The 17665-nt window shown below is 35.6% G+C and overlaps 1 protein-coding gene across 1 annotated transcript; it reads right to left on the reverse strand.

Moving 5' to 3' along the window:
• Positions 1–6021: 6021 nt before the first annotated feature.
• LOC150102494 (ribosome-recycling factor, mitochondrial-like) lies at positions 6022–17303 on the reverse strand. Its single transcript, XM_090399602.1, is given in 3 exon segments — positions 6022–6330; positions 6332–6599; positions 17272–17303. Coding segments are annotated over 3 exon segments (609 nt in total).
• Positions 17304–17665: the final 362 nt, after the last annotated feature.

Consider the following 17665-nt stretch of genomic DNA (forward strand, 5'->3'; position numbering starts at 1 on the left):
TCTATCACAACGCCTCTCTTCAAATGCGTCAAATTCATTACGCATTCACCTTGCCCATGAAAGTGTCCGTTGCCCATGAAAGCAGCGTATATAGTGTATATCACAGTCAGCTACCATCAGAAACCTCAGAAATCTTCACAAGTATTTTAAAAGCTTTGAGAAGCGATGTAAGAGTTAAACACGGAATGCTAATTTGGAGATGAAAAGCAGAACCTTTTGCTTGCAAAACGTTGCCGGCTGCGACTTATTATGGGATAAAAAAACGATAACAACTAAATAAAGTATACGACAGAAAACAATAAAATCAGAAGAGAGGACCAACCAACTCCACTTCTTGGATATGGAATACACTTAAAGTTACTAATCATTAGTTATCACTTAATCAACAGTCATTTGGAAATAATGCCTATTTAAATCCATTCAAATCATCACGTACGCATTTTTTAAAATGTATATTCACTTAACGTTACTCACATGAGTATGTGAGCAATGTGAATACTACAATTTACATGCTACACGCATGTAAATGGTGGTATTCAAGTTCTGAAGAGGTTTGCTACTAATTTTTAATAAAATCTGGTAGCATTTAAGATTTGCATTTAATTACACTGCAGTACTTAACTACGATTCATCATTTTCTTATCACTCTTAAAATTATGTTCTTAAATGATATTTATTTATTTCACAGGAATGTCCTTCCGTTTCTCTCGTAAAGCTCCTCTCGCCTATGCCGATGACAGTCGCTGCGATCTCAGCGAATTCGAATGCATGCTAATTATTCATCGTTGTAATTCTACCTTATATTCACCAACTCGTCAATGAAAACAGTGAGGTGTTGAGGTTCTAGCGAAATTGTCTGCAGGTGTCACAATTTTATACTTTTTTTTGTGTCCATTGGTGTACTTGGATGGGATGTTGATGAAAATGATTTGAGAAGTCACTTTTCCATATTCGGGGAGGTGCATCAAGCTAATATTAAAACTGATTTCAGTACAGGAAGGTCACGTGGTTTTGCTTTTCTCAAATTCGTTTCACATCAGGAAGCGTACTCCGCATTGAGTTGTATACGACGTAATCTGAAAGCTGAGCAAGTTGATATGAAAAGGGCTACTAGAAGACTTGGTTTTAGGAAGATTTTTGTAGGTGTATGGAACCTACCTTAACAGAGAATGATATTAAAACTTATTTCCAAACAACTGGCAGTGTAGAGAGCATTTAACTTCCTTTTGACAAAGTAAAGAACAAACGAAGGCAAGTTTGTTTTGTAACGTTTCAGACCTGAGAAACTGAACAGGCTTGCAAGTAGGCAAAACAGCAGATAGGTAAAAGAGAGTGTGATGAGAAGAATGTTCCAAAGCACATTCAAATTACTACTTCAGCAACTGCGAATAGTTCAGGTTATTATGAAAGTAACGTATCCAGTAGTTGGAACAGTGGTTATGGTGAAACCGTTACCACTATCACTCAGACTTATGGACACAATGCGTATGGGTACATGAGTCGGAATTGTGGTAAAGGAAGCACCATACCTTCAAATGCACAGCAGCAGAATAATTACAATGTAGTACAAGAAGTTGTTTCTCAGGATTATAAGCCATGCGTTGCTTATCAGTCTCCGGCGACAGCAATCACCTGCAGCAAACAAGCCAACTTTCTTCAAAGGTAAGGTGTCCAATTACTTTTGTCAACATAATGTAGTTTTATTACGACGGTTGTTATTTATTCCGAAGCTTGAATTAAGTGCAACATTCTTACTCTACCCTTCATCATTAGTAATAATACCATCAAGTAGACATCAAAACACATCATCTTAAAAACGAACACCACAACTATGAGAAATGTTTTTCTGCATCGAATCTAGTTAAATTAGAGAGATTCACCATGAAACTTCAAAGAAGACGAGCTGTGTAGAAAATGATCTGTTTACATGGATATATTAATTAATTACTTGTTTTCAACACTTTCATGAAGCATTCGTCTTTGTAAAGATAACTATCTTTAGTTCTTCGGTGGTGGAGGTATCTTTTATGGATCATTTTAGTCATCTGTTTTCGTGCATTCTCTTTAAACGATTTTTGCAATTAATCTGTTATATCAACTGCATTGCACGCTTGTATCCACGGCAATTCTTCCACGCCTCAATACAATTACTCCTTAATGTGGACATTCTTCAGAATATGTTACTATGTGATACTCATCTCTCTCTCTCTCTCTCTCTCTCTCGTAAAATAGGACTCATGATTAGCTTCCTTAATGTTGGAACGAACATTAGTCCTATATATGAAAGTGAGTTGCTCTTTGTTCTTCATTGCAACACATTGAATTCACTTTCATAATTATTTAATGAAACATTTGCCTACCACATAGTTTCGCCAGTATTACGTTGCCTTGAATAGAGACCGTGGATCAAATTCTATTCAGTCATCTAGAAAATGTATCATATCTTTTGGAAAGGAGGCAAATTAAAGTAGCCTTTCGTTTAATAACATGGACTTCTTTTTCCCAAAATATTTGAATTCCGAAACCTGTTCAATGGCAATTATTATCATTATTAAAATTAAAATTATTACAATAGAGAATCCTATGCAGTCCAATAATGGAGTGCATCGAAGAGAGCAGTGAATCCCGTACAATACATCGGCTCCTCCTAATAAGAGACATTAACATAAATACTCTTGACCATACTTCTTCACCACTAACATATCTTAAAATACTAAGTCAGTTCAACATAAACCCTACCCAAAACTTCCCAACAAGAGACGAAATGCTCAACAGATCACTAATACAATCAGGCATTGATCATATCAACATACGGGATCCCATCAGTACATATACCTCATCAGTAATTAACACCAAAATCGCCGATCACTACTTTGTCTCAGCTTCGTTTCATAAGCCCCCCCCCCCCCCCCCGGAGCATCGCAAAACTCTACAAAACTCGATCCTGTTAAAGAGCATTGTCGACAACCTTATAAAAAAATACAGACTGGAATTACCTGTTCAAAATAAATGACCCTGTAACTTTATACGAGAACGTCGAACTAATGTTCACAGAAATACAAAAAAGCAACAAAGCCCATACAAAGCGGAAACAAAAAGACAATAACCTATGGATAAATGGTGACATTCTATACAGTATTACTGTAAAGGAAAATCTATGAAAAAGACTAAAAAAAAAAAAGTCCCCCAGTAACACTCATCTACAAACATTATACAAAAAAAGAAGAAATCAACTAACATCACAAACTCTTAGGGTAAAAAGACACTACTACTTCCAAAAATTTACGGATTATAATGACAATGTGAAGCAAACATGGGCTTAACCAATTATTAATTCGAAAAAAGAAAACTTTACCACAAGATTCTTTCACAAAAAGCTTCGGTCAGGATATGAACCAAGAGAAACTAGCACGCTCATTAAACTACGCCTTCACAAACAATATCACACAACTCAAAAATAATCATCATCATCATCATCATCATCATACGTATCAAGGATTTAGGCCTAGTATGGCCTGTTCCGGCTTTAGAAGTCATCGTTGAATCGTTTAAGAGGACGTCCTGGTTTTCTTTTTCCTAATGGCTTGTACTTTAAGGCTTGTTTTGGTAATCTTTCTGTTTTCATTCTTTGAACGTGTTCCATCCATCTATGTTTATATTTTTTAATTTTTTCAATTACTGGTTCTTGGTTTAATTCTTTCATAATATCTTCGTTTCTTTTGTGATCAAATAGGGTATACTTTGCAGTTTTTTTCATAAACTTCATTTCTGCTGTTGTTAATCTTTGTTTGTCTTTTTGTTTTATTGTCCAGATTTCGCTTCCATACATTAAGACCGGTAGGGCTAATGTATTGTATACTTTTAGCCTGGTTTGTTTTTGAACTAGGTTTGGTTTAAATATAGAGTTAATTACTCCTGTTATTTTTAAATATTTTGCAATTTTTATGTTTATATCTTTTTCATTTTCATAAGTGATCATACATCCTAGGTAGTTAAATGAATTCACCTGTTCTAATATCTTGTTATCTAATACTATTTTAGTTCTTGCTGGATCTTGTCCTTTAAAGGCCATAGTTTTTGATTTTTCCGTTGATATTATCATACCATAATCTTTGGATATCTCATTTAGATTTAAAATAGCTTTCTGTAAGTTATCTTCAGAATTTGTAATTATTATTTGGTCGTCTGCAAAGAGGAGAGTGTTTAAGTTAACTGTAGGTGAAAGTTTAATTCCTTGATGTAAATTTTTACTCCATTTTATTATTATTTCATTTAAGTAGATATTAAAAAGAGTTGCTGAGAGGGGACATCCCTGTCGGACCCCTTGGTTTATCTCTCTCGTATATGATAGCTCATGATTTAATCTTATTTGTATTTGATTATTTTCATATATACTTGTGACAGCTTTTAGGATATTATTTGGTATTTGTCTTTCTTTTAATATGTTAAATAATATGTTTCTTTTAACTTTGTCAAATGCTTTTTCAAAGTCAATAAATGCAATATGTGTTTCTAAATTATATTCTCTTCTTTTCTCTATTATTAATTTTAGGCAAAAGGCCGGGTCTATACATGATCGTCCTTTTCTAAATCCATTCTATACTTCTAAAATAAAGTTTTCAGAATATTTCATTAGTTTGCTATTTAAGATTCTGCTATATATTTTGTAACAGGAATTTAGTATACTGATACCTCTATAGTTTTTAGGGTCATCTCTATTACTTTTTTTAAAAATAGGAATCACAATTGTTTTTTTCCATTCTATTGGGGGGATACCAGTTGAGTAAATTTTATTTAAAAATAATAAGTCTTTCTTTGAATGTTGTTCCTGCGTATTTACATAGTTCTGAACCTAGCTTATCTTCTCCAGGTGATTTTCCGTTTCTTGTTTCTTTCAGGCTGATTTCTAATTCTTCTTTAGTTATTTCCTTTTCATTTTTGTTAATTGTTTGCCAGTTGTCTTTTTTAAAATATTTGTCTGTCCACAGTTCTGTGTAGTAATTTAGAAATTCTTCTAATTTCAATTCAGTGTTTAATTTTATGTTTTCTTTGGTATCTGCATTTAGGTGTTTCAAAATCTTATATACATTGGGTCTTATTTTATATAAATCATGTTCTAAATTAGAAACAAATTTATTCCATGATTCTCTATGTCTTTTTCTGACTTCTCTTTTAGCTATGGCTCTTATTCTCTTATATTCTATTTCATCTTCTAATCTTTTACTGCTTAACCATTTGTGATAGGCTTCTTTTTTCTTTTGACAAAGTCAACAGCAAACCATTTATTTTCCACCCGTAACAAAACAGGAACTGAAGGAAGCGCTCTTACAGCTAAAACCAAAAACCACTCCAGGAATAGACAAATAAGACTCACAGACCTTTTAACAGTCTTTGAACAAATAGATCCAATACTTCTGAGACTCCTGAACATAATATTCAACACTGGTATTATTCCACAACAACTAAAATCTGCTAAGTTTCCATGGTCAGCAGTAGGTCCACTCTGGAGTTGAGAGTTTGTTGCTATCTACAAGATGATGGCTAACTGTACTTTTTTTTTTAAAAAAAATAAATATATAACCCCCTAGCTTTTAAAAAAGAAAAAATCTTTTTGAAAACAAAAATTAATATATTCTTTTCTCCTAAACCAATTGCCCAGCATGACATGACTTACCGTACTCACCAAAATGACGAATTCTTTAATTCACAATTGGCCTCTAAGAAATTGCTTGCATATATCATAAATCGTAACATTAGATACTTACTTTGTTGTTAATTCAGTTGCAATTACGTGCTAGATATCCCTAAAAAACATTACAGTTTACGAGAAGCTTTCATTTTCTCGATAGTAAACTTTCACTTTGGCTGATCACAGTGCCAATAATAATAATAATTTTTTTTATTGAAAACTAAATAAAATTTTTATTTTTGACTAATGTCTTGTGTGCTGAATTTAAAAATGGAATTATTTTTTTTAATAGTTCCACCACTGTCAGCTTTCTCCAAGAAGTTCCTTTGTTTTTAATACAGCATCAGCAACTTTTCCCCTTCAGAAAGAAACTGAGCAGTTATGACTTTGATCTGCTCTTGAACTTTAAAAATCAGATCTTCAGAAAATCCCTCCTTTCTTTTAACTTCATTTATAAAACGATTCTGGATACTCTTCATTTTATTATTAGCTTTATTTAAGAACATTTTAGCATTTTTTGCTAAATATTCTCTATGTTCTCTTGTTACTTTAGGTATTGGAAGATAAATTGTAGTTCCTTCTTGCTGAGGATTAAGATTCATTCCAGAATTCTGAAGAGCTTGAAGTGCTGGTTTAAGAACCCTTAGGAAAGCTAGTCATGTTGATGACAACTAGGTGAGGATTCTTTCGTGATATCTGTGATAATTCATTAAGAGGCAATTCTCCACCTATTTCAATGGGAAGGGATTTTATGTTCCCTAATGAACTACGAACAGCAAGATGTTCCACATAATCAGATTTTAGCCTCTGTATTACTTCCTGCAGACTGCAACGCAGCCTATCAACACATATAAATTCCTCCATCTCTTCATCAGTTAGTAAAAGCAGGGATTTTTTTAAGAATAAGATTCTTTAATTATTTTTTCCCTTGGCGTATGCTCTGAAAACTGATGTACTCAAAGTACTCAATGAACTAAAAATAATAATAATAATAATAATAATAATAATAATAATAATAATAATAATAATAATAATAACAAAAGTAGAAAAACAAATTAATACTGTAAGAAAAGTGTTGTTAGAATAAGAATTGATATATGAAAACCAACAATAATAACTATAAATATTATTCCTGGAAATTTTTCATATTACTCCTCTAAATTTTATATTAATATTTATGTCTATTCGCCTATTTTCTTCAAAGGAGTGCCCTTGTATTACGTCATTGGCTTTTTTTAATTCCAATTTATTTAAGACATTAATGATATTTTAAAGACAGATAAACGAAAATATAGAAGGAATAATTTTTGACATACATTTGTATAATGTTCGAGGTTGTCTTCTTTTGTTGCAGCATCAGGAGAATAACGATAAAAAATATATATAAGTGGAAGGAAACGAGAGACTGAAAATGTGGAGATAGGAATATGTGGGAATTAAAAATGTGGAATATCAAAGATGTCTGCGCATAACGAGTATGATATAATTGCGTTATCTTAAAATGTAAATTATTACTGTAATTATTATTAATAATAGCAATACATCAATGGTTATTTTATGCCAATTGCATATTATGTAAATTATAAAAACGTTATTTAAAATCTGTACTGAGCCACATGTACGAGTTGTAAAATGAGGCATTGTTGTCTAAATTGTACAGGAAATATGCATTGACTTACATTAATTTGTTTGAGAGATACTAAAGTGTTTTACAGTTCTTCTTCTTCCTATTATTATTATTCGAAATAATTAGTACATTATTAATCGAATTAATTAATTAATATGTCTTGGACTTCACATGCTTCATTCTGGAGAAGAACTGCTCACATAAGAATGTGCTTCCTAACAAAGCCCATATCTTCAAAGCATGCCGGCGATGATTAGGGAATGCGTTCTCAGAAATGTAGTCTGTAAAATGTAAGCAAGGGCACATTGAATAATTTTTCTCTCAAAGAAGAGTTGTTTTGGAGTTCGAGCAGCTCCATTTGTACTGAGCCTGGCATTTCAGCAGCATTGACACGGAATGGCATTGAAAATAAATCTAAAGAAGACTGTTGGTTACGAAAATCACCAAACCTCTCTTCGAACTCACTTCGCAACACGGCTAATTTTGTAGCGTATTCATCAAGAGACGAACAGTTGACTCAGCGAGAAGCTGAAAATTAGTTCAGTCTGTTTTTGCTAGTTGTGCCTCCCAAAGTTTAAGCTTGGCCACAAAAGCTTTGATGTGATCAAACAGAGTGTGCACCAGTTGAGTTTGGATTGTAGCTGCGTATTTAGGTCATTCATATGCAACGAGATGTCGGTCACAAAGGCAAAGTCTGTCATCCACTTCGGATCGTTGAATCCCGCAATCGGCTTCCCCTTGGTTTGCATGAACTGCTGTATTTCGCTCTAAGTCAAAGACTCTTCAGAACCTTCCCTCTGCTAAACCAACGCACATCACTATAATAAATCACATCGCCGTGATCCGCTTTGCACTCTTGGGTCAAAAACTGTTGTAATTGACGATGATTCAATCCTCTTGCCCTAATAATGCTGACGACAGTCACAATAACTTTCATGACATTCTCAAATCCAATAATTTTCGCGCACAAATTCTCCTGGTGGATTAAACAGTGATAATGGACGAAACTTGTCTTTCTAGTTCCGGTTCTTTGCGTAGCAGCGCAACAAACCCTTCGTTCTTTCCCACCATAGCAGGGGCACCATCAGTTACCACACCTTCGAGGTTGGTTAAGCTGAGGTCGAAACGCTGGAGCGTTTTCTTGGCGGCTTCAAGAATATCAGTGCCTTTCGTCGTTCCCTTCATAGGTACGAGCGTTAGCAGTTCTATCACATTGAATTGTTGATCAATGCCACGGACAAAGATAGCCAGTTGTGCTGTATCCTTCACATCTGTGCTCTCATCTAAAGCAAGTGAATATGACGCAAATTCGGACGACCGTTTTATTTAAAGTACCTTCAATGCCATTGGCAAGTTCTTCGACACGTTGTGCTGCAGTTATTCCAGAGAAACTCGGTTTTTTAAACACTTCCTTATTATTTTGGCACAGAATTTCCCCAGCAGCGATGAGACACTCTTTCACAAACTCGCCGTCCAAGAAGGCTCTTGATTTTTTAGCAATTGTTTCAGCTATTACATAACTTACTTTGACGCACGCTTCGCTCTCTTCTCTCTGCCTTTTAAACGTACCCTGCTGGCATTTTAAATCAATTTGAGACGGTTCACTTTGTCCACACGAAGCTGCCCTTGAAGGTGATCGAAATTGGACGCATACGTTGTCTCTTAGTGTCGATTTTTATATTGTATTCTTTTGATACTGACACTGACTCACGGCAAATTAAACACACTGGCTTATCGTCGATGGGCACAAAAAAGTACAAATTGGTCCCCTTTTCAGTAAAAATCCGACAAGAATCACTTGATTTACGCTTTTTACTCGTAGACGCCATAGTGATGGAAGGTGAACCCAAAAAATGATCCAAAATGGCCGTGGAACGGTTATTATCCACTGAATATGTCTCACACTAATGAAAAAAGTCTGGCAATATAAATCCACAATTGGCTATGGCTGACACGACGAACCTGCGTGCGCTTATACACGAATATCACACTGTTCACGACTGACTGACTGTGGATGAGATCCTCTTGTATTTATCTACTCTATATGTATATATAAAGATAAACCAAAATTTGAAACGTTTTTATGTCACCTTTTTTTGTTTTACCAGCTTACCTCCTAGCGTCTGTGAAAATAACGAAGTATATCGAGAACCTTCGAGATGTATCTGGAAGGCACTAGACAGCGCACTCGAACGAACTACTGCTTCAGCCTGCGACGTTAGTGCTAGTACTTAAGTACCGCTTGGCGCTGGTAGATGGTTGAAGAAGCACGTCTATTTAATATTTATTTTTATAGGATTTTATGTCAAGTATCAAATGCACAGCGTTCCTTGTGAATCTGGAAAGCATCTTACAATTCTAAATACCGCAGTATAGCTTAGTGGCCCGCGGACTTCATTGAAATTATTTTTTTATTTAATCGCGTTTTAATGTTAAGTATTTATTTTTTTCGAAATGGCCGGCGGGCCACGGCAAAGAGCTCCGCGGGCCATGCGTTGAAGACTCCTGATATACGAGTATATATACTGTACATCGGTGCCAGTGTTGAATATGCTAATATCTTAAAGAGTCGTATTATGAGCCAGAAGTAAACTTCAGTCTTGTGTATTTGTAAAAGTTTGATGTGCGACGGTACACTTTATTCATCTATGACCCTACGTTCACAAGATAGACTGGATGAACTCATATTGAACATTTAGGGGCTCGTGAAAAATCTTCGTGAAATAGTTGAATCGAATTACCAACAATAATTTTTCGTAAATATTTAGTACACACTTGTTGAGAACAATCAATGCGACTATACGCGAGGGGGAGGGGGGGGATGTATCCAGACAGAAGGCGATTTTAACAAAAGTAAGAGCTCTATTGATGCTAGTTTCTTGAAATAATTGCTTTTAAAACCGCAGAGCAAGTTTTTACACGATATTAGATTTAGAATGGGAAAATTAATATTTAAAAATATTATTACACTTTAAAAATTACATTTTTTTTAAACTTTAAATCCAGTCCATCACGGTCGGCTTTGCCGATGACTGATTGGAAAGATCTGGATTCGAATCCCGTCTAGGACGCCAAGAAGCTTTTTCACAGCGTTTCAAGTGAGGGTGAAAGTTAGCGGTCTCATAAGGAGATAACCGAGTTTACCCTTCCGGGGTTTTCTTCGTACGAAGCAGGCAAACTGGTCCGAAGAACACACGCAGCTTGAGACATACTGTACTATGCGAACAGCGATTAACCAACACATTCCGTCAGAGAGGTCGCCTGTATGGTTAGCTTAAAACAAGAACGAAGGAGGAAATACTACACTAAAAATGTCCCACTTTCCTCCAGATTTTTTTGTTGTTATTACTCCATACAGTTAGCAATGAGATCCGAGTTGAATCTATTTTGATTTATTTGTTTCTTCTTAAAACCACTAAAGGAATCAATCCCTGAACTTTGGCGATTTCCCCCTGTATAAATGGTTTAAAGAATTTAAGAAATTTTGAACAACATTTTTTTTTTCTCTTTAATAATCTCGGATGCCGGAGAAATACAGCTAATATTTGCGACTGTTGCTAATCGCTTTAATGTTTTCGAAGAAATCGACAAAATCTAATACATACGAGGGGGGAGTGGCTTAGTAGTTTTTTCTTGTGGTATATCAGTTGGTGGGGGGGGGGTTTAAAGGGTTTTTAAGTGATGTTCTTTCTTATGGTTATATTAGTTGCTTTAATATCATTTTTGTTGTAGGTGTTTATCAGAACTTTTCATCCCCCCTCGTATATAAATAAATTTAATATATTTATATAATAAATATAATGCAATATAAATATAAAAATATAATAAATTTATATATATATATCTGCACAGCGAAGGTAAAGGGCACTATGTCCATTTTTTTATGCATTCGATGTGTGTGTGTGTGTGGCGATCAGCTTTTACTCGGTTGTTATACATTTGAAAAAAATAGATTTAATGACTTCAAGACCGAGATAACATATAAAGATTTTAATGATAAATACTACTAGTTTCGGCATATAGCAGCCTTCTTCAGGTATTTATAAAGGAAAGGAATACTAATAAACATTGAATTATTTAAAAAAAAAAAATAAATAAAATTGGAAATTACAAGTACAAATTGCCTCACATAATGGATACATAAAAACGTTGTATTTTTCAAGTTGTTCCAACTGGCGTGCCATTGTTTGTTGCAATTGTGCGTGCGAGTTCACGTGAACGCCAATATTGAATAACTGCAGCATGGCTATCTGGGATGTTATAACTTAAATTATTATTTAATTGGCCTGGGTTCAGTAGGATTTCCCTTGATTCTACGATTTTCCTTTCAAACTCATCTTCACAGCGAAAAATATTTTCTGATCTATTCCAGCATACAGAGTGGCTTTGTTGGTCATCATTAGGATTATTTGAAAAAAGAACATGACTGGATAACGCAGTTGCATGAGATCTTTTGTATGAGATGTCTCTCTTATGCTCTTCTATGCGTTGTTCAATAGATTTGCTAGTTTGACCAAAGTATGGGATATTGCAATCACATCACAATTTATATACTCCAGGGTACTTAAGGTTGTGATGAGTAGGTTTTGGATGGCTGATTAGAGAGCGGATTTTTGGAAGTGTGGTGAAGAAGGTCCTGATATTATATTTTTTAAGGACTTTAGCTATTTTCTTAGAGACTGTGCTAATGTATGGAATGGAGATGCTACCTTTAAAATTAATAGTCTCTGTTGTGCACTGCTTAGGAGGGTTCAGAAGAAATTTCTTAATTGTTTTTTCAGAGTATCCATTTTGTTTAAAAATAAGAGTGAGGTGATTCATTTCTTTTTGTAGTTCATCTTGTTCATTTAACAGAGCACGTTCTCTCTTATATAAATTGTATATAAATTGAGTATATAAATTGTGGTGTGATTGCAATATCCCATACTTTGGTCAAACTAACAAAGCTATTGAACAACGCATAGAAGAGCATAAGAGAGACATCTCATACAAAAGATCTCATGCAACTGCGTTATCCAGTCATGTTCTTTTTTCAAATAATCCTAATGATGACCAACAAAGCCACTCTGTATGCTGGAATAGATCAGAAAATATTTTTCGCTGTGAAGATGAGTTTGAAAGGAAAATCGTAGAATCAAGGGAAATCCTACTGAACCCGGTCCACTTAAATAATAATTTAAGTTATAACATCCCAGATAGCCATGCTGCAGTTATTCAATATTGGCGTTCAAGTGAACTTGCACGCACAATTGCAACAAACAATGGCACGCCAGTTGGAACAACTTGAAAAATACAACGTTTTTATGTATCGATTATGTGAGGCAATTTGTACTTGTAATTTCCAGTTTATTTTATTTTTTATTTTATTTTTTTTAAATAATTCAATGTTTATTAGTATTCCTTTCCTTTATAAATACCTGAAGAAGGCTGCTATATGCCGAAACTAGTAGTATTTATCATTAAAATCTTTATATGTTATCTCGGTCTTGAAGTCATTAAATCTATTTTTTTCAAATATATATATATATATATATATATATATATATATAACTTTCTTTTTATTTCTTTAAGATTTTTAAAATATTTTACGCTATTTATATAAACAAAATTAATAAGCCATTTTATTCTTTAAAGAATAGAACTATAAATGAACTATAAGAGAAATTTAAAAAGTGTCTCGATTTTCTGCCACTTATATTCCCTTTTGCCACAGGATTCAGAGTGGACTCAACGATTGCAAGTCGCTGCAGTATTATTCTCTTCAGATCACACGTTTACAAGCATTATGTTTCTGTTGTGAGTTAAAGCGTTATCATGTGGAAAACTGTAACGCAGAACTATAAAATTACCCCAGTAAAAAAAAAAAAAACGCATACTATAATAACAGAAAGAGAAACGCATTAAGAGAACCAACATAACTTCTGCTTACAATGGTTTAATGTTATTTTAATATTACACCTTCACAAATTCTTTATTATATCTTAATATATAAGAAATCTCCCACTGTTTTAACACTATACACTGATTGGAAAGAAGTTAACGGACACCCCTATGAGCAAGGTGCATTGCGTCATGTAACGTGTCCCGTGTTTGTAGCCGGTATAAATTGGAGGAATATGATGCTCCCAAGTTAGTGTAACCGTATGCGGGTGAAATGTAGAGATCATATTCACTGTTTGCAGCTTTTTCGATCAGCTGATTTTGGTGGGTGCGTGGACTCATTCAAAAAGAACTTTAGAGAGTGAAGTAATGAGGAAATATATGGAATATTGGTATCACTGTCAATCTGTTCATTTCTGATGAACCATGACGAAAAGTGCGAAAGTATTCAAAGTGAGTATGGAAACATAGGCTTTTATGTAGTTATATCCAGAAATATCTTGTTTCTATTTGCCATTACGGCTTTGCTTTTTTGAGGGTTTACTTGCAGCCTCCAATCTGATAACCAGTTTTCCATGTCCACGAATACACCATCCGCGTGTTGTTTCCAGTTGAATCTTGTAATAATATATTCTATGAGTCGATAGATTTGCTGAACAGTGCTATCGACGAAAGCCAATTTGTTAGTTGAGCTTGCAATAAGTAGCCTGTTGATTCTCGCAGTCTGGAAAGAATGATTTTTTTCGGCAATTTTTCCTAGATTGGGTAGTAGGCCGATGTGCCGGTAGTTTTGAGGCAACTATGGATCTTTATCTGGCTGGCTTGTAAATTTCTAAAATGTCCGTAAGTTTCCAGGTTGGAGGGAAAGATGCATCACAGCTTTGCGTAGTGGGAGTAATTTGCTTTTGTATGCGACGCCGTCCGGTTCTCGCGTCTTACTGTTGTTGTTGAGTTTCTTGATGTATGTTAATTATTTATGCTGGAAAAATACGGTTGATCAGTTTTCAATTGTTGTTCGGTTGATATTTGATATTTTCATTTTGAGATATTTATGTTTTCTATGCTGTTAGACTTTACTATTTTTCCAGATTGCTAAATATAACTAGCTAACGATTGCTAATTAATCTGGAAAATTTTGCACACACATATGCTTTTTCAGCATCTATGTGTGCAATCAATATTGATACGATGATGTAGTTTGGTAAAGTTCCATTTAGGTATATAGATTAGGAGTTGCAAATCGTTAGCTATGATTAGAATCTTTAATTTATGGGATTCATATAAGTTATTGAATAGCATTCTGTAAAACTTCTGAAGTAACATATCGAACACGTTTCACTTGAAACTTTTCTCTCAAACCTACTGTTTCCTTTTTTAATAAAAAAACAAAACAAAAAACTGTATCCATTCAAACGGATAAAATAAATCCACAATAGAAGCATCATATCCATATTATTTCTATAATATCAATGTTAATATAGCATTTGGATACTATAAAAATATGTTCAATGGACATTTCACATTTATGTAATTCTGCCAGTGGGTTGCCTTCTATTACACAGGGCGAGTAGGCAGAGATTTGAATATTGCTTTCTTGTGTGAATGAGTGGATATGCTCATCATCATTCAAATTCCTGATATATACCCTTATGGGGTGTACAGGACATGATATACTTTAATAATAAGTGGATATACACTAATAATAAAAAGTAATTCTCGAACCTCCTTCATTCTTCAAAGGGAAGAAGGCGATGTTTTTAGCCCTAATTAACTTTTGGAAACTTGGAGGAAGCAGCCTGCATTCTCATTCAATAACATAGTAGACCCAAGATCATCAGTAATTTTACTTGACATGAGCGGTCGTGCCATTATGAGCTGATGATCGCGCAATATGCCAGCTAGACCTCTAGGTGGTAAATGTCTTTAACTGCCTGTGAAACACAACTACCACCACCTTGCCTTTTTGGCGGTATGAAGTGGTTACTGCCATTTTTCATCCCCAGAGGATGATCTCCAGCTTCTGTTTTCCCCTTTCTTCCCACATGCAATATGGATGGTGGCTTTACTAGGCATGCTTAACACCGTTATCTTTATTCAACTAGAGAGCAAATTTCTGCTTCATTTCAGGGCACAGTAGCAAAACAGTTTCCGCATAATGGCCGCCAGATAGTGCACGGAAATGAAATCGATGGTAACGCATCTATGTGGCTTTCGGATCAGCTGTCGAATAGCTCTGCTGTTGCTTATTCTGCTAGATCACATCTGGAGGAAGACCGAATTAGAAGTATTGTAATTATGTAACCAATTTTCTAGTAATCAATCAGAGGAACTTTTCAAAGTTCCTCTGATTGGTGACTAGAATATTATAAGGTTATTGTGCTTCTTATCTATCTCCAGGGAAGTTATTGGTTACTCATGCAATTAGAAATCAAAAATTAACCTAGTTCATAGCTATACTTTCAACGATTTGGCAGTTATACTTTCATATATGCATTTGCACAATTGTTCTATTTTCTGCCAACGCTGCAAGCACCTCTAAATGCACATTCGTTCATACCGACAACTCCTCATTACGTTTCTTTTATTTAACTGTGTTAACGTCTCCAGATTGCTTTTTTTCCCTTTAGGATTTTCTTGGACACATCTGCTATCCATGGCGGAACAGAAGTCGCAGATAATAATAAAACTTACATTCATACGACGACCAGGAATACAAAGGTGTCATGAACTTTCCACACTGAGGGGCTTTAAATATGGAGCAACTGTTGTCTTTCATGCAGAGTGCGAGCTTCTTCTCATAAACGAACGATATCCCTCAGATACACTCAATGGAACAAAACGTTAGATATCTGCCTAATAGTGTGTATATACTCCTCTAGCGCAAATAACAACCTGTACTCTCTGAGGCATTGACTCAACCAGATGCCAGGGGTTGCCAGAGATAATTCTAGCCATGCCTATTGCAGCATTATCCACATTATCTGCATCATAGATATCGGTCCTTGATACATGGATCTGATGACTCGCTCTATGGAATCCCAGAGGGATTCGACCGAATTAAAATCCGGGATCCTTGGGCTACTGGATGGTCTCAAACTCAGATGAGCATTCCTTGAGTCATGCCTGGGTGGCTGCAGTCAGGTGGGACGGTGCATTGTCCTGCTGAAACAGACCATCGCCTCCATGATACACAAAGGCAATGAAAGTGTGTAGGTGAACAGCCAGCGTATTCTGCTAGCTCTCAGCATTTAAGAACCCCTCCTGTCACTAAGGAACCTAATGTGTCCCATCAGAAGGCTTCCAAAACAATCAAAGAGCCACCACCTCCTTGAACAGAGCTGATCTGGCATGAAGGACCATTCGCTTCAATACTGTCGACGCCACACTCGTGCCTAACCCATCAGCTCGGTTCAATTGATAACGGGATCATCAGACCACATGGCTCTGGTCCACTCTGCAGAGGTACAGTTTTGATGGTCCCGATACCAGGCGAGGTGCAATGCCCGAGAGTTGTCAGTGGAATACTTTCAGGGCGTTTGCTACTGTAGCTCATGGTGTGCAGGGTACGCCGTACCGTTAGCTTGCTGACGCTGCTCGAACCTCCGAAATTGAAACTGGATGTGATTTGTGCCTCTATCGCCCTGCGATTGGTCTGTACGAGCCTGCGTATCGTATACCCCGGTCATCAATGGCGTGTGGTCGGCCACCCCTTGCTCACTGGGCTCTGGTACCGTTGATGGTACCAGCGTCCAGTGAGTACCCTCGATTCGGTTGCCCTCGAGAACCTTAGTGTTTGTACCACTTGGGCGATAGAATTCCCCATCTGTCTTGCGCCGATAATATGCTCACAATGAAAGTTGCTATGATCGTTACATTTACCCATGTTCGTTGATTGCGGTACACTGTTTGGTAGCTCAGATATCTGCTTATTTATCATCTGCATTCGGTTTGGGTACGTTTCAGTGTACGTAGGGTATGCCAGTGTCAATTTCCCATCTCTAACGTTTTGTTCATTGAGTGTAAATCGCACGAATCCCAGAAATTATATCACGACTCTGGAGCTACAACTACTCACTTAATGAGATGCAAACCTAATACCAGAAGCATACTAGATGCCAAGTTATAATCGTGTAGCTCAGTGGATGTGGCGTTTGCCCACCATAGCGCTTGACCTTTTTAAATCTGCATACATAAATATTAAATTCTATGTATGGTATTTCGGTTATTTGCCAATTTACTTGATGGTTTTCGTTTGTAATTTCAAAGGCCAATCAACATTTATATGCTTGTTTTTCTCCACATCTGTGACATGTTCATTTTGACAGATTTCTTTAGAATCTCCCGTCTGTCCAACGTAACAAACCCCCCAATTGCAGTAGATTTTATAAACTACTAGTGACTTCATAAGTTGATGTAGTTGATTAAGTGTTCTTCACACCGTGGAGATATTTTATAGAGAAAACCTCATC

The sequence above is a fragment of the Typopeltis vanoorti genome, chromosome 10 (genome assembly GCF_054136105.1).
Source record: "Typopeltis vanoorti isolate ZY-2024b chromosome 10, IOZ_Tvanoo_1.0, whole genome shotgun sequence".
Lineage (NCBI taxonomy): Eukaryota > Metazoa > Arthropoda > Arachnida > Uropygi > Thelyphonidae > Typopeltis > Typopeltis vanoorti.